This window comes from Lampetra fluviatilis, chromosome 44, assembly GCF_964198595.1.
Source record: "Lampetra fluviatilis chromosome 44, kcLamFluv1.1, whole genome shotgun sequence".
NCBI lineage: Eukaryota > Metazoa > Chordata > Hyperoartia > Petromyzontiformes > Petromyzontidae > Lampetra > Lampetra fluviatilis.
Window position 1 is genome coordinate 6095964 of NC_136318.1, and position 27096 is coordinate 6123059.

The window sequence follows — 27096 nt, forward strand, 5'->3', positions numbered from 1 at the left end:
GAGGGGTGGGGAGGGGAGGGAGGGGTAGGGAGGGGAGGGGAGGGGAGGGAGGGGAGGGAGGGGAGGGGTGGGGAGGGGAGGGGAGGGAGGGGAGGGGTGGGGAGGGGAGGGGAGGGGTGGGGAGGGGAGGGGAGGGGAGGGGAGGGAGGGGAGGGAGGGGAGGGGTGGGGAGGGGAGGGAGGGGAGGGGTGGGGAGGGGAGGGGAGGGGTGGGGAGGGGAGGGGAGGGGTGGGGAGGGGAGGGAGGGGTAGGGAGGGGAGGGGAGGGGAGGGAGGGGAGGGAGGGGAGGGGTGGGGAGGGGAGGGGAGGGGAGGGGAGGGGAGGGAGGGGAGGGAGGGGAGGGGAGGGGTGGGGAGGGAGGGGTAGGGAGGGGAGGGGAGGGGAGGGAGGGGAGGGAGGGGAGGGGTGGGGAGGGGAGGGGAGGGAGGGGAGGGAGGGGAGGGGTGGGGAGGGGAGGGGTGGGGAGGGGAGGGAGGGGTAGGGAGGGGAGGGGAGGGGAGGGAGGGGAGGGAGGGGAGGGGTGGGGAGGGGAGGGGAGGGGTGGGGAGGGGAGGGAGGGGTAGGGAGGGGAGGGGAGGGGAGGGGTGGGGAGGGGAGGGAGGGGAGGGAGGGGAGGGGTGGGGAGGGGAGGGAGGGGAGGGAGGGGAGGGGTGGGGAGGGGAGGGAGGGGAGGGAGGGGAGGGAGGGGAGGGGCTGGAGGGTAGGGAGGGGAGGGGAGGGAGGGAGGGGAGGGGTGGGGAGGGGTGGGGTGGGGAGGGGAGGGAGGGAATGGAGGGGAGGGAGGGGAGGGAGGGGAGGAATGGGGAGGGGTGGGAGGGGAGGGGCTCGCACCTCGCGCCCCGCCCCGTGGTTGTGCAGGTTCATGAGCGCGCGCGCCTCGTGCGCCGCCTCTCCCGCGTCCACGAACTCTCGCGAGAACTCCACGCCGTGCTCCACGTCCGCTGAGCAGCCGCCCCACCGCCACGACCCTTCGTCCTTCCAGAGCCCACCCCCCACGCCGTTAGCTCTGCCCACCGCCCCCTGACCCCTCCCCGCCGTTCCGCTGACCCCCGCCCTTCGTGCCGTAGGCACCGCCCATTGGCTCGTGGGTTCCGCCCCACGCTCTGTGAGCCCCGCCCACCGCCGTGTTGCTCCGGTAAGCTCCGCCTACTGTCGCGTAATCCCCGCCCACGATCCTGTTAGCCCCACCCACGATCCTGTTAGCCCCGCCCACGGCCCCGTTAGCCCCGCCGTGTCCGTGCGGCGTGGCCAGCCCCTCTTTGGTGGCGTCGCAGCCGCAGCCGCCGAGGCTCCCGCGGCTGCAGGCCGCCGTCACGGCGTGGGCGACGGCGGCGGCCGTGAGGGCGTGTAGGAAGGCGGCCTCGCGGCACCCTATAGGAGTGGGGGGGGGAGGAGACATCATCATCGTCGTCATCGTCGATTCGAGGAAAAGAGTCGCGCCTTTCCCGTTCGTCAAGACCTCGACGCAGTGCCGGATTAAGCTAGTGCGGGGACTGTAGTGTTATGTTGTAAAGGGGTCCTAAATGAAACAACTCAAATCTTACAACACACATTTTTAACTTGCATAGTAAAGTAATTGTATGTTTTCATTTGCTACACAGCCAGATAATACGACAAATCGCTAACCTTAAACACGCGGTCGTTCAAAAAAGTTGAAGACAGTATAGTACTATAGTAATAGAGCAAGTGCAGAATCTCTGAAACGGAATTGACAGCTTTAAAGCATTTAGCGCGGGGCCCTTGAAAGTGCGGGGCCCGTAGCTTGTGCTTGAAGTCACGCTGCGCAAGCCCCTTTTAGACCCAACCGCTGAACCTTCAACAATGCGAGTTCAAGGGTTGAGAGCTGAACGGCGTTCAAAAGAACTCACAAACACCTTGCGAACGACCCAACGCAATATATCCCTGGGTTTGATCTTTCATGAAGCTCATGGTCCACGCTAAACCGCATCCGTGCAAACCATGGCAGATGCGATTACCCGATGCATAAATGGGAAATTTAAAACTCCCCAGTGGTCATCTAGAAAAGACCGTACAACGTATAATGACGCAATGCCCGATCCACAAATACGAAAGAGACATCACAGCGATACACTCCGCTGCTCCTGACGAAAGAAGATCACAATCGTCCTCATCAATTGAACATCATCGTAATGTTCATGTTATAGCAATAAATCATGGGCATCTATTTGCTGGCAAGAGAATGACGGAAGTCGTGGGGCAGTGTCCCATCGAGACCCCACGGCAGCCAAAAGAGCATGGATATCCATCCGGAAGGTTTATAAAAGCGACCCTAGGAAGACGAAGCAACGCGACGACCCGCCGTTGCAGAGCGGCAGCAACTCCTGAGACACGGCAGGGCACCGGACAACAACTCAAGACGTGGCGGCTTCAGCGACGAGGAAACCAGGAGATTCACTATTTTGCGGCGCAGTACAACATGGCTGAGCTAGTTTCAGGAAATAAGAGCCTCATTGAGAATGGCAAAGCCGGCGGTACACTGTATTGACATTCACACCGAGAAGACCATGCACTTTGGACCAGTAACAAATCTGGTGGCAGGTGCGCGTCAGGGCACTCATACAGCCAGGGAAGGATGCATCAGAGACGGAGAGCCTTGGGCCTACATTACTACGACGCCACCTCTTAAAACCGTACGAGCGCCTAATTCCAAACCGCCTATCGACATTTGATGAGCAGCATCTGATCTTGGAGCAGAGGTCGCAAACGGGTTTTGATTCCTTACCCGTACCCATACCCGGCCACACCAGGGTCGCAAACGGGTACCCATACCCGGCCGGGTACAGGTACCCGTTCCCTACCCGTACCCTACCCGATATGAGTGACAAACGGTTACTCACCAGTGACTCACGGCCTACCCGTACCCGTTCCAGGCCGCACCAGGGTCGCAAACGGTTACCCGTACCGGGTATCGGGTAGGGTACGGGTATCGGGTACCCGGTTGCGACCTCTGTCTTGGAGCAAGCTGAATGTTCCTTCCGTCCACAAAATCCTGCACTACTCAAGTGCTGCACGTCACTAAACTCACCGGAGTCAGCTTTGACAAGGGTCTAGCAACAGGCGATGGTGTTTTGCCGACCTGACAGCGGCGTACGACACAGCGAACTTCCGGAAGCTCCTCACTTAACCCTTTCCCGTTCCGACGACGTACATGTACGTCATCACTTTTTATTCCGATACCGCTGCGATAATGAACGTGTACATCATCAACACGAAACCGGAAGAAAAACTTAAATAAAACTACGTTATCGGTACAGAGGCTCCCACAAGACCATGCGGGAGGGCATGTGGCACAGTTTGGCGCCAGCTATCATAGAGTACAGTCGTTACACTACAGTTCTCTGCGGTGAGTACAGTGTCTTTTATAACAATGGCGCTATGCCTCTGTAATAAACCTCTTTAAGACGGCTTGTGAATCGGTCCTTTTATTTCACTTCCACAGTTTACAAACACTCCCCGTTGCTGGCAGGCAACGGGAAGCGGGCAGACAGCCACAAGAGACGCACCGCCCACGTGGGACCCGGAGCCCCGCACGCACGTGGCCCCTCGCTCCCTTCGTTCCGTGTCTGCTCCCGTGTCTCCCATCTCTCCCCTCTTTAACGCCTGGGTCACGTGGTACCCTTAAGCCAATCCTGAATAGCCTGCGCCGAACATTCCAGATTCCCCCCATCAACTCCCGGGACCACGCCTCTGACTTGGCTTCCCATTAGCTGAGGCCAAGACCGGCAGAACCAATCACCCTAGCTGACATGCCGTGATCACGCCGAGGCCATGCTCCCAGGCTCTCCCCCCATTGGCTATAAAGCGGGACCGGCAGAGCCGATCACCACGTGAGCCGGACATAGGCTCTTATTACACCTCTGCAGATAAAATTTACGTTGAGCCGCTTGCGCGTTCCGAGATTTAGAGGTGAATGGGACACCCACCCTGCAACTTGCAGACGTCTCGGAACTGGAAAGGGTTAATATCTACAGCTTGACACACGACCGCCACCATGGTACGACCGACACAGTCTCTAGCACGGCCAACGATTCTACGTCGAACTATGCAGGAAGCGGAGCCGCTGGCGACTACAGTACAACGACCTCCCACACCCAATGGGGGAGCGGACTTGTGCCAACAGTCTCCAACGTGAGAAGAGGTGTTCCCCTTTTATCTGGCAACAAAACAGTTGTGTTAAGATATTAAAACACCAAACTGAAACCTTTTACAAGGAATCATGTCTGCATTAACCACAATGCTTGTGGTCAGGACACTAGACACCCGCGACACTGTCACGCCGTGGAGATCGAGAGAGACAGGGAGATACACAGACACGGAGATACGATCACGACAGATGGAGGACACTCGACCCCCCCAAGTCGCTAAACCATAGCTGTAAGCAACCTAAAGTCATGAAAATGCATTCTAGCCGCAACGGAACTGCTTACAAATTGTTGGCGGCTTTATGCCTGGAAATGTGTCGAACACGGCTGGACGCAATAACTAATCACATCACAACGCACTTCGATGTTGACGAACGCCTCGCCGCTGTAAGTGCACGTTGCATTATCCGGGACAGGCAGACTTCGCTTAGCGCTCAAGATGCGTTCCTGGAGAAGTGAGCGCTAAACGAAACGGCGTTAAAAGGGACCATAATCATTGTACATATGGGAATGCGTTCCCGACAGTGTTATTTCTTTCGTGTGCGCAATATACGAGGGCTTCATATGGGCATCGCTAAACCGCGCTCCCAATCCGGGTCCTTCTCAGAGAAGAGCTCCAGGTCCTCCGTGGTCTTAGTGATGCCCTCAATCTACATTTCTGTGGTGAGGTTTCTTGTAGGTGGAGCCTGAGACTCTGTCCTGGTCTCGTGATTTATCACCTGGCTAAACAAATCGATTGTTTTAACAACATTTGATCGTGACTTCAAAATGTGATCATTCGAATCGCCGGGGGTGAGGTCTGGTTGGCTGGGAGTGTAAGTCGCTCTCATTGGCTGAGCGAATGATGGGGGCCGGAGTTGCTGCGTGTTTTCACTCGTAAGTGCTTTGTAGAGATGTTTTGATTTAAAAAAAAAATTGGTAAAAATGTTCTCCAGGACAAAGAGCGCTATAACGAATCAGCGTTCTACGAGGTCACGCTAAGCTCGGTCTGCGTGTGTATATCAATCATCAGCCTTATCCATAGCAGACGCACTAACAATTAGCGATCATCATTAGCACAGCAGTAGCACCACCACCAATATCAGGACGATCGCCTCCAAACCACCACCTCCATCACGACTACCACCACCACATGTCCTAAGGGGCCATCCATAAATGACGTCACGCGATTTTGGATGATTTTTTTACCCCCCCCCCCACCCCCCTTCGTCACACGGCGGCACAAAAAGTCAGACCCCCCCTCAAATATGACGTCACAAAGCTCTGCCCCCCCCCCCCCCCAAGAAAAAACATGCTTCAAACTATTGTCATTGTAGTGCGTATTTAATGTGGCGCTGCACTCTGATGTTGTAGGAGAAAACATGTATCAAAAAGTGTATTTAATTAAGTAGAACGTGTTGTCTATATTTATTTAAAGTTGCGCATTTGATGTGACGTCACATTTCTCAACCCCAACCCACATCGTCACACATCGTCACAAATGTCTGACCACCCCCCCCCCCAGGTGCGTGACGTCATTGATGGACGGCCCTTAACACCAGCACCGTCATCATAAACACACCACCACGTGTCCCATCACCACCAGTGTCATGTCCTCTGAGCCACGTGGTGGACACTGGTGGTGGAGACGTCCATCCCAACATTTAAACCATCACCACGTGTCCCATCATCAGCAGCATCATCACCAGCACCACCACCACGTGTCCCATCATCGCCAACCATCAACCACGTGTCACACTACCACATGCCCCAAATATTCCATCACCACCACATGTCCCATCACCACCATCACCACCACATGCCCCAAATATCCCATCACCACCACATGTCCCATCACCACCACGTGCCCTAAATATCCCATCATCACCACGTGTCCCATCATCATCAGCACCACCTCCAACCACCAAATGTCCCATCACCACCACATGCCCCAAATATCCCATCACCACCACGTGTCCCATCATCATCATCATCAACACCACCTCCAACCACCACATGTCCCATCACCACCATCACCGCCACGTGCCCCACATGTCCTACGTGTCGCACCGACGGGCATCCTCCTGCCCATCATCCCCGCGGCCCCGCCGATGCCCGTGCAGTTCCAGCGCTGCTCGCGGAAGAGGCGCGAGCACTCGGCGGCGGCCGCCTCGACCCCGAGGCCCGCGGCCACCACGGCGCGGGGCCGGCGCGCGCACGCGGCCCTCTGGCGCGGGGAGAGGCCCGCCAGGCGCACGCAGATGGCGCTCGCGCCCAGCGCAGCGGTGCCGGGTACGGCCCTGCAGGGCAGCGTGGGTGGGGTGGGTGGGATGGGAGCGGGGGGGAGCGGGGAGGGGGAGCGGGGCGGGGGAGATGGGAAGCGGGGGGGGAAGGTGGGAAGCGGGGGGGGGAGATGGGGAGCGGGGGGGGGAGATGGGGAGCGGGGGGGGATGGGAGAGGGGAAAAGGAGGGAATGAAACAAGATTAGAAACCGGGCATGGCCCTAAAGGGCAGCACGGCGTGGTAGGTGCGCGGGGGGGGGGGGGGTGTGATAATGATGAGGTGGTCGCCAGAGAGGGGAGGAGAGTGGAAACGAGAAGGGAAGAAGGATACAAGACAAGGGTTGAGCGATAAGAGAATAGTTGGGGGGGAGATAATATACCGGGTAGGCCCATGAAGGGCAGCAGTGGAGTGGTGTGAAAAGGAAGATGGTGGGGGGGGGGGTAGCGGTGGAGGAATGGTGAGCAAGGGAAACGGCGCAGGATCACTCAGGCAGCAATCTTGTATGCAAGGGTTGGTGGGTCGAGCAGTGACGGGCGCGATAACAGACGACGACACGAGGATGATAGCATGAGGTGGAGGAGGCTGTACGACACATTTTACTCTGACCCAAAAATCAATTATGACTCGTAGTTGATTACCCAGGAAAGTCCAAGCGACTCTTCATCCCGAGTATCCTCCTATGGTTGTTTACACGAGGGAAGAAACCAGAGCACCCAGAGAAACCGCTACGCGTGCGAGGGGACAACGCTCAATCTCCCTACTGATGGAAACAGGTGGAGATGATATGCTTAGGTTTTTTTCGGTAAAGTCACGTAGGTAAAAGATTTAAATTAATAAAAGTAAAATAAAATAAAAAATCACGACGTTTCGGAGGCAACACAAGCTTCCGTCTTCAGGTGGAACCGTCACAGTACAATAGCTGTATATTACTTGATACAGCTATCGTGCTGTGACGGTTCCACCTGAAGACGGAAGCTTGTGTTGCCTCCGAAACGTCGTGATTTTTTTTATAAATTTAAATTTTTTTACCTACGTGACTTTACAGAAAAACCCTAAGAATATGAATCCTTGCAGTCACGAAAGCTTCAAATCTAGGTGGAGATGAGTCGACACTTTTCTGTACTGCCTTCTTCCTGGCGAGCCAGGAGTATCATGGGCACCTCATTGATACCCACGGGAAATGAGTTGCAACAGGAGGTTAAATTTCGATTTAAAGCTTTCGTGACTGCAGGGATTCATCTTCTTGGTTCTTTCGGTAAAGTCACGTAGAAGGGAAATAATAAAATTATAAAAATAAAACATAATAAAATAATTATCGTGAGAATTATTTTATTATGTTTTATTTTTATTATTTTTACCGAAAGAACCAAGAAGGAGGTTAGTTCACACTTGCCGTAGAGCCTTTTGGCAAACCACGGTAATATGGTTCCTCGATGCCCGCCCATGGGAAGGGAGTTTCGCAAAAGATCTCTGCGGTGATCCACCAATTCTCGCTGCTGCCCCCACGGTGCTGGATTGTCACAGCCAGTCACGTGCAGCAGCTTAGCCACGATTAGAAAAGAACAGATCATAAGCCAAAAACGGAACAAGACCTGGGTAGTGCGTTAAGAAGCGTGGGGGTGTGCACGGGTGAGATGTTAACTACCTCGCCTGATATGCAGGAGATCGTGGGTTCGATCCCGACCCTGACGCCTGATGCTGTATATTTGGAGTTTGCGTGTCTCTCTCTCATCATCATCACGGTGGCTAGGAGATGTTAACTACCTCGCCTGGTATGCAGGGAGGTCGTGGGTTCGATCCCGACCCTGACGCCTGCTGCTGTATATTTTGAGTTTGCGTGTCTCTCTCTCATCATCATCACGGTGGCTAGGAGATGTTAACTACCTCGCCTGGTGTACAAGAGGTCGTGGGTTCGATCCCGACCCTGACGCCTGCTACTGCTGTATATTTGGAGTTTGCGTGTCTTTCTCTCTCCCCGTAGTCGCGTTGATTTTTCTCCGGGTCCTCCGGGTTTCCCCCTCCACATTTAGAGTCGATGACACACGTTCATAGAGTGTTTGGCTGCTGCTGTACATTTCAACGTGATGAGCAACTTCGTCGGGCTATCACTTGTGGCCAGATCGCTTCTGAAAACGAGCTCGGTGGGCTTTACCTGGATAAATTAGAAAATAAATTGTACAAAAAAATGTAACGTCCTCAGATTTAAGCGACTTTACGACGGAATTGCAGCCAAAGTTTGCATTTAATGCAGAGAACACGCCCGGATAGGACCTCGTTTGCAGGCTACATCGGATGGATTGCTACCAACGCAGGCACCGTGCGAGATCGACTGCAGCGCTGGGAGGCATTCAATCCAGCAGTGGATGAATAATTCCCTGTGCATGCATTGCTCATGTACGTACATGTGTGTGTGTGGGCGCGCGCGTGCGCATGTGTTCCACTCACCCCTGCCGCTCGTATATGCACGTCACCACCAGCAAGAGACGGAGCCAATTTCTAGGAACCTCCCAACCCATCCTAACATGTCTTCACCCTACACGGCACTCCGAAGCACCGGCGACGACTGCGGATATCATGGGCCGCCCCGTTCACACACACACACAGGTCTCCAACCCTGCCTAACGAGCCCGTGTGTGTGTGCGCGTGTGTGTGTGCGTGAAGGTGTGTGTGTGTACAGGTGTGTGTGAGAGAGAGTGTGTGTGTTTTACTTTGTGTGTGTACGTGTGTGTGCGTGTGTGTGTGAGAAAGTGGGTGTGTTTTTACTTTGTGTGTGTACGTGTGTGTGTGTGCGTGCAGGTGTGTGTGTGTGAGAGAGAGTGGGTGTGTTTTTACTTTGTGTGTGTACGTGTGTGTGCGTGAGAGGGTGTGTTCATACTCGTGTGTGTGTGTGTACGCGCGTGTATGAGGATCGGTCGTGTAGCGTGTGCAGTGCCGGCCTTTATAGGTGCTCGCTAGCAGCACTTGCTCCTACAGTCTGTAAAGGCTACACGGGGGATCTTTGTCTTTGTACGCGCGTGTATCTGAGATACACGGGGAGCGGTGGTGTAGCGGTTAGGGCGCTGCGCTACGAACCCGGCGACCCGAGTTCGATTCCTGCTCACGGTCAACAACATTGGCGATTATCTGAACCGGTCCCGGGCCCTCCCCGAGGTCAACTCAGCCTCAAATTAATTCCTGGTGCGGGGAGTAAGCATCGCCGCTAGGGAGACAAAGGCGGCCGGGCGTGGTGCTGCCCACCCACCCACTCGTGTGCCGATCTTCATAAGTTCTCACAGCACTTGCCCCAACAGTCTGTTCAGGCTACACGGGGGATCTTTGTCTTTTGTATCTGAGAGAACGTGGGGAGCGGTGACGCAGTGGTTAGCGCAACCGCGCTACGAACCAGGTGAATGGAGTTCGATTCCCGCTCACGGCCAACATCAGTGACAGAACCGGTGCTCCTGGGTCCTCCCACAAGGTCCACTCGGCCTTAAATAATTACCTGGTGCGCGGTGTATAAAACATCAGCACTGGAGAGACAAAGGCGGCCGGGCGTGGTATTTAATTATTGTTCACCCACCCCTCGTGTGGCGTGTTAGCCTCCTAAAGGTGTTCGCTCGTCTCACTTTCCCAAACACCACGTGTGGGCTATACGGGGGACATTTGTCTTTTGTTGTGTGAGTGTATTGATACGGGTTCGTGTTTGGACGTGTATGAAATGTAGCTGGAAGGTTTGCCGTCGTGCGCGTTACATGCCTACCCACACACATAAACACACAGCCCCCCCCCCTCTCTCCCCTTATAGCCTTATAATGGACTGTCGGGGCAAGTGCTGCAAACAAGCACAGGCGAAGGCCGGAACGCCACGTGGCCGTAGCCATTAACAGGACGCCTTCGTCTCCGGCTACTCATTTTATTTTTTAAGGCTGAGTTGACCTAGGGGAGGACAAGGAACGGTTCAAATGTTTGCCACCGTTATTTGGTTGTGAGCGGGAATTGAACTCTGGAACCGCTGGGTTAGAGGCCGTCCATAAATGACGTCACACGATTTTGGACTATTTTTGACCCCGCTCCCTCGTCACACGACGTCACAAAAAGTCAGACCCCCCCTCAAATATGACGTCACAAAGCTTTGCCCTCCACCCCCCCAAAAAAATAAAACATGCTTCAAATCGCTTTAAACTATTGTCATTGTAGTGCGTATTTAATGTGGCGCTGCACTCTGATGTTGTAGAACAAAACATTTATTAAAAAGTCTATTTAATTAAGTAGAACGTGTTGTCTATATTTATTTAAAGTTGCGCATTTTTATGTGACGTCACATTTCTCACCCCCCCCCCTCCTCGTCACACATCGTCACAAATATCTGACCCCCCCCCCCCCCAGGTGCGTGACGTCATTTATGGACGGCCCCAAATAGTAGCGCAGTGCGCTAACCGCTACGCTCCAGCTCCCCAAACACACACAAGCTCGAGGAATACATCATCCCACTGTTGGTCATATGCCAGACCGCTGACGAGGCTGTTAGGACTTATAACCGTGATACTTTGAACACTGTACACGCGTGCACATAGCCATAGCGAGTAAGTATTTTAACAGACTGTTGGGGCAAGCGCTGTTGGCGAGCATCTATGAAGGCCGGCACGGCACACGAGGGGGTGGATGGCCAACAGCACGCCCGGCCGCCTTTGTCTCCTCGGTGCGGATGTTTACACAGAGCTACAGGTACTCATTCAAGGATGAGTTGATCAAGGGGAGACCCAGGGCCGGTTCATATATCGTTCGCTCCCGATGACAGGAAGCGAACTCAGATCTGCGGGTTCGTAGCGCGGTACGGTGACCACTGTGCCACCTCTGCCCGCACACAAACACAAGCGCACAGACACACACACACAGACACGCACACAGACACACACAGACACACAGACACACACACACACAGACACACACACACACAGACACACACACAAACACACAGACACACACACAGACACACACACAAACACAAGCACACAGACACACACACACACACAGACACACACACACACACAGACAAACACACATAGACACACACACACAAACACACACACAAACACACACACACAGACACACACACAAACACACAGACACACACACAGACACACACACACAAACACACACACAGACACACACACACAGACATAAACACACACACACAAACACACACAGACACACACACAGACACACACAGACACACACACAGACACACACACAGACACACACACAGACACACACAGACAACTAAAGATCCCCCGTGTAGCCTTAACAGACTGTAGGGGCAGGTGCTGTTAGCGAGCACCTATGAAGGCCGGAACGGTACACGAGGGGGTGGGTGACCAGCACCACGCCCAACCGCATTTGTCTCCCTAGTAGCAATGTTTACACACCGCACCAGGTGCTCATTTGAGGCTGAGTCGACCTAGGGGAGAGCCCAGGTCCGGTTCAGATATTTGTCAATGAGTTTGACCCAAAAGCGGAAATCCAACAGGGTTGCCACTGCGCCACCGCTCCCAGTCACAAGGAGAAAGATCCCCCGTATAGCCTTAACAGACTGGTTGGGCAAGTGCTGTTAGCGCCTATGAAGGCCGGCTCGGCACAGGAAGTGGTGGATGTTGAGCACCACGCTCGGCCGCCTTTGTCTCCCTCGTGCTGATGTTTACACACCGCACTAGGTACTCATTTGCGGCTGAGTAAACCTAGGGGGAGGCCCAGGACTGGTTAATAATCGCCACTGGTGTTGTCCGTGAGCGGGAATCGAACTCTGATTGCTGGGTGCGTGGCGCAGTGAGCTAATCACTGCACCACCGCTCCCCCAGTCCCAAACACACACAAACACACGCACAAAAACACACACACACAACAACAACCGCCATTCGCCACTAAGTGGCGGTGACGTCACCACGACGCTTGTGCCAGGCCATGTGCACCTTGAGGCTACGTGAAGTGTCGAACGCCCGCTGGCAGGAGGTCACGGGGCAGACCCAGGTGCCCCGGGTCGACTGAGATGACCGAGATGACTGGCTGATGCACCACCTGTGCCCCCTACTGTGCCAACTTGCTGTGCTTTAGCCACCCGGCGCTCCGCTCGTTGTTGTGAGCGTCGCTCCTTTGCTCTCCGTTGTTGTTGGAGGGCGACTGCCTCCAACTGCCCAGTAGCGTCCTTCACGAGCCACCTCCACAGAGGCCGCTCTTGACACCGCTGGTACCAGTCATCGGCAAGTCCACTCAGCTCCACGTCCTCCTGCACCACATCACTCCATCTCTTCTCTAGCCCGTGCCGCGCCTGGTTAGCCCCCTCGATCCGGCCGAACAAAAGCTGTTTAGGCATGCGGTGGCTGGGCATGCGGGCTACGTGACCCAGCCAACGCAGCCTTGCCTGCCGGAGGAGCTCTCCGATGGGACTTTGCCCAGATCTTTCAAGGATTTGTGAGCTCCTCACACAATCCAGCCTGGTTAAACCCAGGATGGATCGTTGGCAGGCCAGCCTAAATGTTTCTAACCGGCGAAGATGCTCCATTAGGGGGGTCCACGTTTCGCAAGCATAGAGAAGGGAGGGAATGACCGTGGCCGAGAATACCTGAAGCTTCGTGCGGAGCGACAGACCAGGTAGCTTCCACACAGCGTTACGCAACCGTTGAAAATATATTGCCGCTCGACTGATTCGGAGTGAGACCTCTGCTGTTAAACTGGAACCGGTCATAATCACACTGCCCAGGTATGGAAAACTCTCCACTCTCTCCACTACTGCCCCATCACCGATTGGGAGTTGTGGGGGTAGAGTGTCCGATGGTGCAAAATACCCAGGCACACAATCACACGCACGCACACACAAACACACGCACACAAACACACACACAGTAGCAGCCGCAAAAGTTTCAGCAACAGCATTGTGCAGCACTCTAATCATCTTCATCAGCAGCAGCCAAACCATTATCAGTTTCAACATTAGCAGCAACACCACCACCATCACCATGATCAGCAGTAGAACCACCATCATCATCAGCAGGAGCATTAACAGTAGCAGTATCATCAGCATCGTGTTCATAATCTGCAATAGGAACACCATCAGCAGCAGCAACAGAAGTGTGCACAGTAAACAATGTCATCATGATAATCAGCAACAGCGGAAAACCATCATCATCATCACCACCAGCAGCAGCAGCAGTGACATCATCATCAGTATCAAAACCATCGCTCCTTTTCAATTGCAAAACCATCATCATCGATAGCAAACCCATCATGCTGTAAACACGCAATCAGCTTGTCGCTTACTGATGCAGTTAGGAATTTATTGCATGTGCAGTAACATCATCTACTACAACAGATAAGAACGTTTAATATTACAACCAACGATAACATCATTACCATCATCAGCAGCATCATCATCATCAGCATTACCGATGTCATGAATGACGTGCAGGAGGAGAGCTCTACAAGTCTAGTAAAGATGACCCGGGACGACTCAAACCATAAGTATCAAGTCGACTTGCTATTGGGGACTTGGACAAGAGAGATCCGGCCACATAGATCGGTATTGCTCAACACTGGGAGACACCAAACCAGAGCAAACACATGTTTTACTGGTAGGAACCACCTGGTTCCACCAGCCCACAGGGGATTATTGTGTCCGTCCGTCCGTCATGCAGGGAGGGGTTGGGTGGGGAGGGAGGGGCTGGGTGGGGAGGGGAGGGTGGGGAGGGGCTGGGTGGGGAGGGGCTGGCTGGGGAGGGGAGGGGTGGGGCTGGGTGGGGAGGGGCTGGGTGGGGAGGGTGGGGCTGGGTGGGAGGGGTGGGGCTGGGTGGAGGGGCTGGTCACCCGTGGTGCCCTAATAACACTCAACGTTTAACCTACTCACGCCGGCTTGTGCCCGCCCTCACAGTCGGCCATATTTGCGGAATACACCACGCCGCCGTTGACCCTGGCCATTGACCGAGCAACCCAACGTTCCTACCAGCTCCCTCCGCAGGACAATGTGTTATTTGCAAACGTGTGCTGCTAAATTAAACGCACCCGAGGGCAATACGCTTATTGGAAAGCGTTCGACAAGACATGCGTGTGCATGTTTTTTCTTTCTTCTCGCCCACTTGTTTATAAAGTGAATAGGCAGTCGACTGGGCGGCCCCATGCACATCGGTCGTCGAGGGAGGAACGCCGCACATTGTCCGTCCAAAGAGTGGCCGTGAGAATGATCCAGCAGCCTCCCAAAGGGGGTCGTGAGTTGGATTTCCTTGCCAATTGTTGACCCAGCCTCACCATTAACATCACCATCATCCTCTTAGGTTTTTTTCGGTAAAGTCACGTAGGTAAAAAAAGAAAATTAAAATTAATAATAATAAAATAATAATAAAAGTATTAATAGAAATTAAATGTATTGTTATTTTATTTCTATTATCGCTTTTATTATTTTTTTATAAAATAAAAATTAATAAAAGTAATAATAAAAGTATTAATAGAAATAACATAAATACAATGTATTATTATTTTATTTATATTATTACTTTTATTAATTTTTATTTAATTTTTTTACCTACGTGACTTTACCGAAAAAAACCTAAGAGTATGAATCCTTGCAGTCACGAAAGCTTCAAATCTAGAATCACCATCATCATCGTCACATCTACGTGGTCGATACATTGAGTACCGTCTCTGCCGTCATGCATGGGACCGTTGGACCAACGTTGGCTTGCTTACAGGGTGGTAAACAGGGTTGGGGTAGTTGCTAACGCTAAAGCCCAAACCCCTAAATCATAACTCCAATTTTTGTTTGTGTTTTACCGGAATCGTAACGCCAACATGACACCCGCCCCTCAACGCTCACCTTGCACCCGACGACCGGCACTGCACGTTCATCGTGACGCTCACCCTGACCCATGCGGAACAAGATCGCTCTCACGAGTCGCCCACCTTACACACCATCGCCTGCGACTGCTTTGCCCACATCATGGGTGAGTAGCTGCGCAAGCAAAACGTCTATTTAAAACCATCGCTTCGGGATGTCAACAACCATCATTTGCAACAACAAAAAATTGTCGTGTCCGCAACGATTTAGAGTCTCTGTCTCGACCCTGAGCAGCAAACATTGCCCCGCAGCTCGCAACCAGTCGCAATCCATTTAGTTGCGCGTCACGCAAAAGCCACGAAACTCCTCGCAACCAGTTGCGATTCGTTCAGTCGCGCGCGACACAAAGTTGACGCAACCGCGCTCGCAACCAGTTGCGAGTCGTGCAATTGCGCGCAACGCACAGTTGACGCAACTGGTTTGCTCGGGTGTCGATCCGGCTGAACGTTGAGCTTCAACCCTGACCCCGACTCGAACCCAGGGCCGCACGCCTGCGTCGTGCTGCTCTCTGTACATCTGCACGCAGCAGCGCGTTCCTGACGCAGGCCGAATGGGCGTGGGACGACGGCCTCGGCAAGGTAAGGTAATTGTACCCTTTATTACCGGGTAAAAGGGTAAAGGTAAAGGGTAAAGGTGTCGACATGTAAAGGGTAGGGTAAAAGGTAGGCTCGTTGCTTTTTACCTTTTACCTTACCTGCTAAAGGGTAAAAGGTAGGGTAGAGTGATTGTATTGTGGTAAGGTAAAAGGTAGGGTAAAGGTAGGCTCGTTGTTTTTACACTTTTACCTTGCCTTGCCGAGGCCTACGTGGGACTACGGTGCGATTATTTTATTTCATATGGCGACGATGATGATGGTGATGATGGTGAGCGGATAATGGTGAGTGCCGATTAGGTGAGTACGGACCGCGTGTTGAGTCGTGCTGTGAGCGGTGTTGGTGAGCGGTGTTGGTGAGGGGTGTTGGTGAGAACAGCGGTGAGTTGTGTCGGTCAAAACTGTGCGAGTAATATTGGTGAGCGTCGCTGAGTACTGCGGTGAGTTGTGTTGGTGAGCACTGCCTGAGTAGCGTATGGTGGGAAGCGTTGGTGAGCAGGTTTAGTGAGCATCGTGGTGAGTAGTGAATAATTTTGGTTTAGTGGTGGTGAGCACTGCGATGGTCACAGTTGGTGAGGTGGTGCGGTGAGTCGCGCTGGTGAGGTGCACACGGCCGCACGGCAAGCTGACGCATGGTTTGCACACTGAGTAATACCTCCGTGGTGAGTAGCAGTGGTGAGGGTGAGCAGTAGCGGTAAGCAGTGCGATGAAGTTGAACAGGGTGGTAGTAGCAGTGGTGAGGGTGAGCAGTAGCGTTGCGAGGATGAGTAGAATGTCGCACGGTGTGGCGCTGAGTCGCGGCGGTGAGGGTGAGCGGTGCGGTGAGGGTGAGCGGTGCGGTGAGAGTGAGCGTGGTGAGGGTGAGCGGTGCGGTGAGGGTGAGCGTGGTGAGGGTGAGCGGCATGGTAAGGGTGAGCGTGGTGAGGGTGAGCGGTGCGGTGAGGGTGAGCGTGGTGAGGGTGAGCGGTGCGGTGAGGGTGAGCGTGGTGAGGGTGAGCGGTGCGGTGAGGGTGAGCGTGGTGAGGGTGAGTGTGGTGAGGGTGAGCGTGGTGAGGGTGAGCGTGGTGAGGGTGAGCGGTGCGGTGAGGGTGAGCGTGGTGAGGGTGAGCGGTGCGGTGAGGGTGAGCGTGGTGAGGGTGAGCGGTGCGGTGAGGGTGAGTGTGGTGAGGGTGAGCGTGGTGAGGGTGAGCGTGGTGAGGGTGAGCGTGGTGAGGGTGATCGGTGCGGTGAGGGTGAGCGTGGTGAGGGTGAGCGTGGTGAGGGTGATCGGTGCGGTGAGGGTGAGCGTGGTGAGGGTGAGCGTGGTGAGGGTGAGCGTGGTGAGGGTGAGCGTGGTGAGGGTGAGCGTGGTGAGGGTGAGCGTGGTGAGGGTGAGCGGTGTCACGCGGGGCTGACGGAGGAGTTGGAGACGGACGAAACTTCGGTGCGGGACGCGCTGGACACCTCGGAGCCGTCGTCCACCTTCTTGCCAAACAGCTGCATGATGCAGTTGCGGAACTGCACTCGACAAAGGGGGGCCGTCCATAAATGACGTCACGCGATTTTGGACGATTTTTGACCCCCCCTCCCCCCTCCTCCTCGTCACACGGCGTCACAAAAAGTCAGACCCCCCCCCCCTCAAATATGACGTCACAAAGCTCTGCCCCCCCCCCCCCAAAAAAAAATTTAAACATGCTTCGAATCGCTTTAAACTATTGTCATTGTAGTGCGTATTTAATGTGGCGCTGCACTCTGCTGTTGTAGGAGAAAACATTTATAAAAAGTCTATTTCATTAAGTAGAACGTGTCGTCTATATTTATTTAAAGTTGCGCATTTTGATGTGATGTCACATTTCTCAACCCCCCAGCCCCCCCCCCCCTCGTCACACATCGTCACAAATGTCTGACCGCCCCCCCTCCAAGGTGCGTGACGTCATTTATGAACGGCAATCGAACTCGCGTGGCCGGGTCAGTAGCCTAAGTGTGCTAACCACTGCGCCACCACTCCTCACTAACCACTGTCACCACGGGACGCATACACACACACACGCACGTGTGCGCTTACTGCCTTACACTGTCGTATCTGTCATCCGTATTGTGGATGGATCGCGTTTGCCGCATAATAAACATAATTTGGCTGGAAAATCTTCATATATAGAGGACCGCAGAGCTTGGAGGTGGGAAGGGAATGGGAATTTGATACCGGCTCACCGCCCTGCTGATGCCTTTCCCGCTCAGCCGTGGTTCCTTCTCGAAAGTCGGAGTCGTTCCACATTGAAAACTAATCTCTTTAGAATTATTTTTCGTGTCTAGTTTGTTGTCCTTCCCCGCACCGCCGATTATCTCGGTTGGCAACGTACGGCGCGAAAGAAGTTCACCGTGCATACGCGCATACACACGTTCTCGCTCTCATTCGGACAGCGAGCGAATTTTGCGTGACGACGACACGTTAGAACGTGACGTTATTTAAATAACCGCGTCATCACCAACAACTAACGCCACTGCTTCTGATATTTGATTATCCATGCCACCAAAACCATTACCGTCAACACGATCATCATCCTCACCACCACCACCGTTACCATTATCACGTCAGCTACAATCACCAACATTGTCAGGGTAACAATTATCATTATCTTCACCACCACTACCACCATCATCAGCACCACCATTAGCACCACAGCCACCACCTTATTCACCACCACCACCACCATCCTCACCACCACCATCCTCACCACCACCACTACCACCACAGTCCTCACCACCACAATCGCTCTCACCACTATCTTCACCACCACCATCCTCACCACCACCACCACCACCACAGTCCTCACCACCACAATCGTTCTCACCACCATCTTCACCACCACCATCCTCACCACCACTATCCTCACCACCACCACCACCACCACCACAGTTCTCACCACCACAATCGCTCTCACCACCATCTTCACCACCACCATCCTCATCACCACCACCACAGTCCTCACCACCACAATCGCTCTCACCACCATCTTCACCACCACCACCACCACCACTCCAACGACGAACACCACCATCCTCACCACAACTACCAACAACAACAACAACCGCCATTCTCCACTAAGTTGCTGTAACCTCCCCAGGGCGCTTGTGCCAGGCGAGGCACCTCAAGCCTGGACACACTCCGCCACCAACCGCCGATCTTCACCAAACCAACAACACGCCGGAGCCCCGCTCACCTGTCTGTTCATGAACACGTAGATGACGGGATTGTAGATGGTGGCGCTCTTGGCGAAGTACGCCGGGAGGGCGGCGGTGAGCGGGTGGAACGCATAGCCCGGGTTCGCGGCCGCATAGCACGCGAAGAATGTGTAGGGTCCCCAGCAGAAGATGTAGGCTAAGATCATGACCACCACCATGCGGGAGACGTCGCGCTCCGCCTTCTGCGTCGTCTCCGACTCCTTCTGCTGCTGCGCCACCTACACTCGGTCAACGCGGAAGGAACGAGCGTGGTGGAGGGGGTGGTGGTGGTGGTGTTGGAGGGGGTGGTGGTGGTGGCGGTGGTGGAGGATGGTCAGGGACACCGGGAAGAGGGGAGGCATGGGAGAGGGAAGAAGAGGATTGACGCGGAGGAGCACGGAAGAGAGGAAAGGAATGAGGAGGATGGAAGGAATATATGAGAGGAGGTGGAGGGAGACGCGGATTCGGAGGAGGTGGACATGGGAGGGAGAGGAGAGAGAGAGGATAGGAGGGAATGGAAAATGAGAATAGTTATTTATACTGGAGGAATTCGATGAGCTATTAAGCTCGTTTTGACATATATCCAATAGGGACGGGTCAGAACATTACAACAATAAATTATAGGCAAGGCAAACAAGTCACTGAAAAATATATACAACAAAAAAAACTAAACTATGTATCTTGCGAGGTAAGGCCCACTGAGCCATTAGCTTCTTTTTCAGAAGCGACCTGGCCACAACATCATAGCTCAACGAAGTGGCTTATCATCATGTGCAAATCTACAGCAGCAACATTGTATAAATAAAATAGGGGAGGAGAACGCGAAGGCGGAATGCTGCGTCACTCCCATTCGTCACCACTCACTCATCATCGCCACTTCGTCTTCGGCGAGTACCATGGACAGCTCCTGTGTCACGTGGAGAGTAGTGACTCCCTACCTCACCGTGACTTCACCGCCCTCCTGCCCACGTGACGTGTCCCCCGGGGAGACAAAGGCGGCCGGGCGTGGTGCTATCCACCCACCCCCCTCGCGTGCCGTTCCGGCCTTTACATGTGCTGCTCGCTAACAGCACTTGCCCCTACAGTATGTTAAGGCTATACAGGAAGAACTTTGTATTTGTGATCTCCCTGCGTGGCTCTGTGTCCCCTCCCCCCTTACCCTAACGCCCAATGTTTCCCCCTCGTCCTTTCCCCCGATGCCCTCATCCCCTTTCCGCCCCCAAATATTCCCCCCGATGATCACTCACATCCTCACGTGCCCTACGTCTCTGTGTGCGCCAACCTCATCTGATGCTCCCACTGGCCCGTTGCCCCCCCGCAAGTTGCACCCGCGCGTGCCCCCCTCCCCCCTCTCCCCCCTCCACCCCCTCAATGCTCACAGAGTGTATGGCGAGCCAGACTTGTAAGTAGCAGAGGATGATGACGGAGAGGGGGAGGAAGCAGCAGGTGACCATGAGCACCACCATGTAGGACTGCACGCCCGGGTCCGTGCTGCCGCTGAACACGTCCGGCCCGCACGACGTCTTCAGCCCGTGCGGCCAGTACCTGGCACGCGCGCCAGGCAGGGCACGGCGGCGGCATGGAGACCGTGCAGGAGAAAGAACGCGCCGCGGAACGCCCAGGGTCCCCTCCACCCCGGGGGGGGGGGGGGGGGGACACGTCGCGTCGACGGAACACGCTCGCGCGCGTCGCTGCCTCGTCTTGTCTTCACGGAATTGTTTCCAGGGCCTTGACGATACGGCGCTTGACGAGGAAGCTCACAACGGTGGAACATGCGAACGTGATGGCGGAGACGCGGTGAATGAGATAGACGAGAGGGGAAGCAATGGGGGGGGGGGGGGTCGTGGGGGTGAGCTAGTAAACAAGAAGTGAGTCTTGAGTGAAGAGCGGAAACGAGCGAGCGAAGGTGGAGGAGGAGGGGGTTGTTCCAGTGAAGTGGCTCGAGCACAAGGGAAAGGAGTAACCGAGGAGAGACAGACAGCAGAGACAGACAGCAAAGACAGACAGCAGAGACAGACAGCAAAGACAGACAGCAGAGACAGACAGCAGAGACAGACAGCAGAGACAGACAGCAAAGACAGACAGCAGAGACAGACAGCAAAGACAGACAGCAGAGACAGACAGCAAAGACAGACAGCAGAGACAGACAGCAAAGACAGACAGCAGAGACAGTCAGCAGAGACAGACAGCAGAGACAGACAGCAAAGACAGACAGCAAAGACATACAGCAGAGACAGACAGCAGAGACAGACAGCAAAGACAGACAGCAGAGACAGACAGCAGAGACAGACAGCAGAGACAGACAGCAGAGACAGACAGCAAAGACAGACAGCAGAGACAGACAGCAAAGACAGACAGCAGAGACAGACAGCAGAGACAGACAGCAGAACCAGACAGCAGAGACAGACAGCAAAGACATACAGCAGAGACAGACAGCAGAGACAGACAGCAAAGACAGACAGCAGAGACAGACAGCAAAGACAGACAGCAGAGACAGACAGCAAAGACATACAGCAGAGACAGACAGCAGAGACAGACAGCAGAGACAGACAGCAGAACCAGACAGCAGAGACAGACAGCAAAGACATACAGCAGAGACAGACAGCAGAGACAGACAGCAGAGATCGAGAACGGAGTGGGGGGGGGGGGCTGAGGGGGCGGGCGGGCTTGGGGGAGGCATTGCCGCCACTGCAATACAAACAACTCCCCCCCCCATCACCCACCCACATGGCGACCCGAGTTCGATTCCCGCTCACACGGCCAACGTGACTCATGCAGCCAGCTATGGCTGCAGGGTGTTGGTGGTACACGTTGTTGATGTCGTTTTTTGTGAAAATTCGGTCACAGTTCCTACGATCACTGTTGCATTGCTTTTATGACTTTATTTTGGTGATTTCGAAAACGTTGTTTGGTTTGGCCTTGTTTGTTTGTTGTAGTACGGAGTTAGACTGATGGCCTTAATCTAAGTTGTCTTGTGGTTGTTGTTGTTTTTTGACTTGCATCCCACTGGGATTTTTGCACACAGCGTTGGTGTACGGTGCTTTATCTGCAATAAAGTGCCGTCTTTTCTTGGATTTTCTGTTTGCAAATAGTCACATAGTCACTTTAAGATGTTTTCTTGTTCATGTTTTTGTTTGTTGCGGTTGCTCCCGATTCAAGAGCCGAATGGCTCACAGGGCTATACCTAATACATTAAACTGAAAACTGAATAGTCTGAACCACTCTTGGGCCCTTCCCTAGCCTCGCAAGGGGTAACCGGTGCTGCATGTAAACGTCACTACAGGAGTGGGGGTGGGGGGGTTGGGGAGACAAAGGCGCGCGGGGATGGTGCTGGTCTCGTGTGCCGTGCCGGCTTTAACGGGTGCTCGCCAACAGCACTTGCCCCAACAGTCTGCTAAAAGCTGCGTGCAGTACAAGAGAGAGAGAGAGCGAGCGCTGTGCCTCTGTAGATACTGTGCGAGCGACTGGTGTGTCCGTGGCACACGCCACTGGGAGAGGGAGGGAGGGAGGGGGGGTTACTGGAGTCAAGGATGCAATGGATGGGAAATGAGAGAGGAATAGGAAAATAACGGGAAATAAGAGAAGAGTGATAGAGAAACGGGAGCAGAGGGTGAGGAGAGGGTGAGGAGAGGGTGAGGGGAGGTGAGGAGAGGTGAGGAGAGGAAGTGGTTACTGCTGCTGCACGGTTTAGCATTCTCAGGAAGAACGTAATCAACCAGGTAGGGTGTTGACTGTTATGTTATCCGACTCTCTGTTGTATTACATTACATTTCTGAGTATACTAGATTTGTGTTTCTATTTCATTTATACCTGATGATGATTGCTTGTGTTGCAATCGAAACGTCGTATGCTAGTATTTAATTTATTATTTTATCTTTATACGTGACTTTACCGAAAGAACCAAAGAGTTATTCCTGCAGTTACGAAAGCTCCAAATTAGGTATGGAGCAGCAGGGTCCGTTTCCACAGCGGGCCGCGGTGAGAGGGGCGGGGATTTGATACCTCTCTCAAAAGAGCTTCATAGATCATCGAATTCCTCCGGTCAAAAATAAAGATTCTAAGTGGCGGGGTCACGTGATTTACGTGAGGCTGATTGACATTCAAGGCACAGATGTTGGTCACGTGGGATCCCCTCCCCTCGGCGTCTCCCCTCTTAATACCTGCTCCAGCCGAATATGGGAAGCGAACACCAACACGCGGGCCAGACCCACGAGAAGATGATGAGGATTATGGAAATTTTGCCGTCGAACTTGATGTTGCCGAAGGGTTTGCAGACGACCATCCAGCGCTCCCACGAGATGATGGCTAGCGACCACAGACCGGCAATGCCTGCACGCGACACCATCGCATCATCAGCCGTCGTCATCGTAAATATTACAGGAAATATTCGCCGTCGTCACCAACGGCAGAAACATATAATCAGCGCTATCATCGGCGGCCCCGTCGTGATTGTTGCCTGGAACCATCGGTAGCAGGATCGTCGTCGAACTCAGCGGCAGCATCGGCAGTGTTATTTTTTTTTTACGATCAGTGGAAACAAGAAGATGCTCGGTGTATTTGGCACTTTGCTTCGTTCATCATTTCGTAAAAAAAAATGTTTTTACATTTTTAAACTTATCTTTATGTAAAACCCCCACCTCTCGCTTATTCTCTCGCTCACTCTCTAGCTCACTCTCTCGCTCACTCTCTCGGTCACTCTCTCGCTCACTCTCTCGCTAGAGTGATATCATCGCCGTCATCGTCATGGGCATCCTCAACATCATCTATAGCGGACATACCACCACCACCATCATTATTATCAGTCGCCTGCACCAGGCATCTTGAGACGCACCTCCGTTATCATTTCCATCATCAACAACAGCAGACAATCATCATCAGTAGAAGACGGCATTGGCCTAACATTTTCAACCATCTTTAGTGGTGAGGACATCTCCACCACTGTCGACACGAAAACAACCTAGACACTCACCCCATTGCGCAGATCTTTGTGCCACATCTTTGCCCAGATCTTTGCCCAGATCTTTGCCCAGATCTTTGCCCAGATCTTTGACCAGATCTTTGCCCAGATCTTTGTGCCAGATCTTTGACCAGATTTTTGACCAGATCTTTGCCCAGATCTTTGCGCAAATCTTTGCCCAGATCTTTTACCAAATCTTTGCCCAGATCTTTGCCCAGATCTTTGACCAGATCGTTGCCCAGATCTTTGCCCAGATCTTTGCCCAGATCTTTGCCCAGATCTTTGCCCAGATCTTTGCACAGTTCTTTGCCCAGATCTTTGCGCAAATCTTTGCCCAGATATTTTCCCAGACCATTGCCCAGATCTTTGTGCCAGATCTTTGACCAGATCTTTGCGCAAATCTTTTCGCACATCTGTGAAAAGATCTTTGCCCAGATCTTTGCACAGATCTTTGCCCAGATCTTTGCGCAAATCTTTTCCCAGATCTGTGACCAGATCTTTGCCCAGATCTTTGTGCAAATCTTTTCCCAGATCTTTGCCCAGATCTTTGACCAGATCTTTGCACAGCAGTTTTCTGGCCACCTGGCGCTTTCGGACCTGCGCTCCAGGCGCCACTCACCGCAAGTGGATACAACGTAGCCCTCGAAGACGCACATCGGGTGCCCCAGGATGAAGTATCCGAAGACCTGGTTGCACACGCTGATGGTGGAGGCGAAGATGGTCTCTAGGATGTCGGCAATGGCCAGGTTGACGAGGATCCAGTTGAGCGGATGCCGCAGCTTCTTGAACTTCATGGTGGCCACGAGCACCAGGCCGTTGGTGAACAGCGAGAGGACGACGACGATGATCATCCACGCGGACGTGAGGTTGAACATCCAGCGAGGGGCGATATGATAGTTGGGGCCTTCGAAGGGATCTGAAGAGGAGGGAGGAGACGCGGCAGAGTAGAGGGTGGGGGGAGGTGTAGGAAGGTGAGAGGAGGGGAGATGAGGTGGTGGTGGTGATGATGATGATGTTGTTGTTGAGTGGAGACAAAATGTCGAGGTTGCCTTAGGCGAGGAGATGATGCGAGGAATGGAGAAGGGGGACATGGCAGGAGCGAGGAGGTGTGAGGAGACGCGAAAGAGAGGGAAGAGTTACTTCCAGACGAGGGGTGGCGACGGGTGGAGACATTTTGCACGGCGGTGCGGGTGGTGGAGATGCCGCGGGGAGAGGAGATGATTGGTGAAGATCATTTGAGAGGACACGATGAGAGGGTCGTAAATATGCATCTTGCCTAAAGCGAGTCGAATAACATCACAGCTGCGATGATGATGATGGTGATAATTGTTCGTGATGATGCGAGTGGTGATGGTGGTAATGATGACCGTGTTGGTACCGTTATAGCTGCTGCTGCCGCTGATGATGATGATGATAACGACGATGTATGTGTACGTGCGTTGAACTTCCTTCGCACCGTACGTAGCCAACAGCGCTAATCGCAGGTGCGGTGGCGGGGTGGGTGCAGAAGGACAAGAAACGATGGCGGTGTCGTGGTGGCGACGATGTTTGCTCACCCCTCGTGTTGTTCTCGTTCGTGTATCTAAAGATGCTATCCTTCGTTGTGTCTTCGTCATCGTTGCGCCTGCGAGCCGCGAACACCGCCCCCTGCCAGGACGCCGTCATTTTGTTTTTGTTGTTGTTGTCAAAAAAAAAATTCCCGCCAAAATAATATTTTGAATGCACTTCACTGAAACGAAACTCGACAACGAAATAAACCCGCTAAATGTGTTTTGTTTTGTTTCGTGTTCATTTACTGCCAACGATTCGCCTCAAATGTTCACGAGTAAATTATTTAATGAACCTACGAGGTGTTTGTAAAGTCTTTACTGCGTAAATGTTTTGCCTCGCGTTAAATAATGTTGAATTCTTTAAAGTAAATATTACAACTTTGATTATGCACTGACACGCACTATGCTTGAGCAACTACTCCATCTCACTGGAACGAAATTTCCACTATTTTTATGATCACAATAAATACCTTTATATATAAAAAAAATGTTACCACAGAAAAAAAGAAGCAAAAAAACAACGCTTTAGTTTAAAAAAAAATTTTTGCTTGAAATATTTCCCTTCTGAAACCAATTTCAAGATCTCTGGAGTGCAATTCGCGGTTCGATTCCCAAGCCCCCCTCAGGTGTGATGGCTGCTGCTGCTGCTGCTGTTCTTGTTGGTGGTGATGGTGGCGATGGCGGTGATGATGGTAGTTTGCGTTCGTGGATTTTTGTATCACCCAAAGAAGTAGTGCTCGTCCACCACCCGCTTATATAGACTCGAGCAGCAGAGATGAGAAGACTTTTTTTTCGTTAGCAGAAAGAGAGACGACCTCAATCTCGCCGCCTAAGCCCTGGAAGCCCGGAGTCTTAATTAGATATAATTGCTTATTTATTTATTTTTGTCTAAACGGAGATAGGTGGCTGGGGGGTTACATGTGTGTTGGTTGTTGGTGGTGGATTGTTTAAGCGCGACCTTAATTTTATTTCGTTCCCCCAACCAATTCCCAGATTCACCGTCCGCCTGTGTGGCCAGCTGTGCAAGGGCGACATCCGATGGTGCCTACAAAGTCAAAGGTGCCCCAACTGTGGCCTGGAGCAAACCGTGGGGGGGCAAGTGGGGTGGCCAGCAACCACGCCCTGGTCGCCTTTGTCTTCCCTGAGGCTGAGTCGATCTAGGGGAGGCCCAGGACCGGTTCAGATCATCGTCGCTTGTGCTAGTGGCCGTGAGCGGGAATCGAACCTGGGTCGCCAAATTCGTGGGGCGGCGCGCTAACCACTGCGCCACCGCTCCCCAAGTAGTGCTTACACACTCACAACAACAATGATAAGCCACTTCGTTGCGCTATCATTTGTGGGCTCAGGTCGCTCTGAAAAAGAGCTATGCAGCTCAAGTGGGCCTTACCTGGTTAAATAAAAGTTTTTCTTTTTTGAATATTGTATATACAGAGTGGCCCATAAGTCAGGATACATAGGGTTATAGGGTTATTACACACATTGCAGTCACGAAAGCTTCAAATCTAGAATTATTA

At 53.2% G+C, this 27096-nt stretch overlaps 2 protein-coding genes across 2 annotated transcripts in view; both read right to left on the reverse strand.

Annotated features, from left to right (window-relative positions):
* The window catches only part of LOC144947153 (protein Wnt-7b-like), a 23708-nt gene extending 8415 nt beyond the window's left edge, over positions 1 to 15293 (reverse strand). The window contains exons 1-4 of the mRNA XM_078876347.1: positions 15262 to 15293; positions 6213 to 6442; positions 1151 to 1440; positions 832 to 975 (exon numbers count right to left, since the gene is read on the reverse strand). Of these exons, the coding sequence (XP_078732473.1) occupies positions 832 to 975; positions 1151 to 1440; positions 6213 to 6442; positions 15262 to 15293 (696 nt within the window). The remainder of the gene's footprint in view (positions 1 to 831; positions 976 to 1150; positions 1441 to 6212; positions 6443 to 15261) is intronic.
* A 561-nt stretch (positions 15294 to 15854) lies between these two features.
* Positions 15855 to 26343, reverse strand: LOC144947187 (red-sensitive opsin-like). The gene is made up of 6 exons (XM_078876378.1): positions 25589 to 26343; positions 24652 to 24948; positions 23236 to 23404; positions 20455 to 20620; positions 19075 to 19314; positions 15855 to 17371 (listed from the first exon to the last, which is right to left on the reverse strand). Exons 1-6 carry the CDS (start codon positions 25695 to 25697, stop codon positions 17255 to 17257), a joined length of 1098 nt encoding a protein of 365 aa, XP_078732504.1. The 5' UTR covers positions 25698 to 26343; the 3' UTR covers positions 15855 to 17254.
* Positions 26344 to 27096: the final 753 nt, after the last annotated feature.

What these genes read in the sequence shown, in the direction of transcription:
- LOC144947187 (XM_078876378.1), bottom strand. Translation starts at nt 25,697, where the DNA reads ATGACGGCGTCCTGGCAGGGGGCGGTGTTCGCGGCTCGCAGGCGCAAC. An exon ending in GAACGAGAACAACACGAGGG is followed by an intron (nt 24,949 to 25,588) that starts GTGAGCAAACAT and finishes CCTCCTCTTCAG; the next exon opens with ATCCCTTCGAAGGCCCCAAC. An exon ending in ACGTGTTCATGAACAGACAG is followed by an intron (nt 17,372 to 19,074) that starts GTGAGCGGGGCT and finishes TGTCGAGTGCAG; the next exon opens with TTCCGCAACTGCATCATGCA.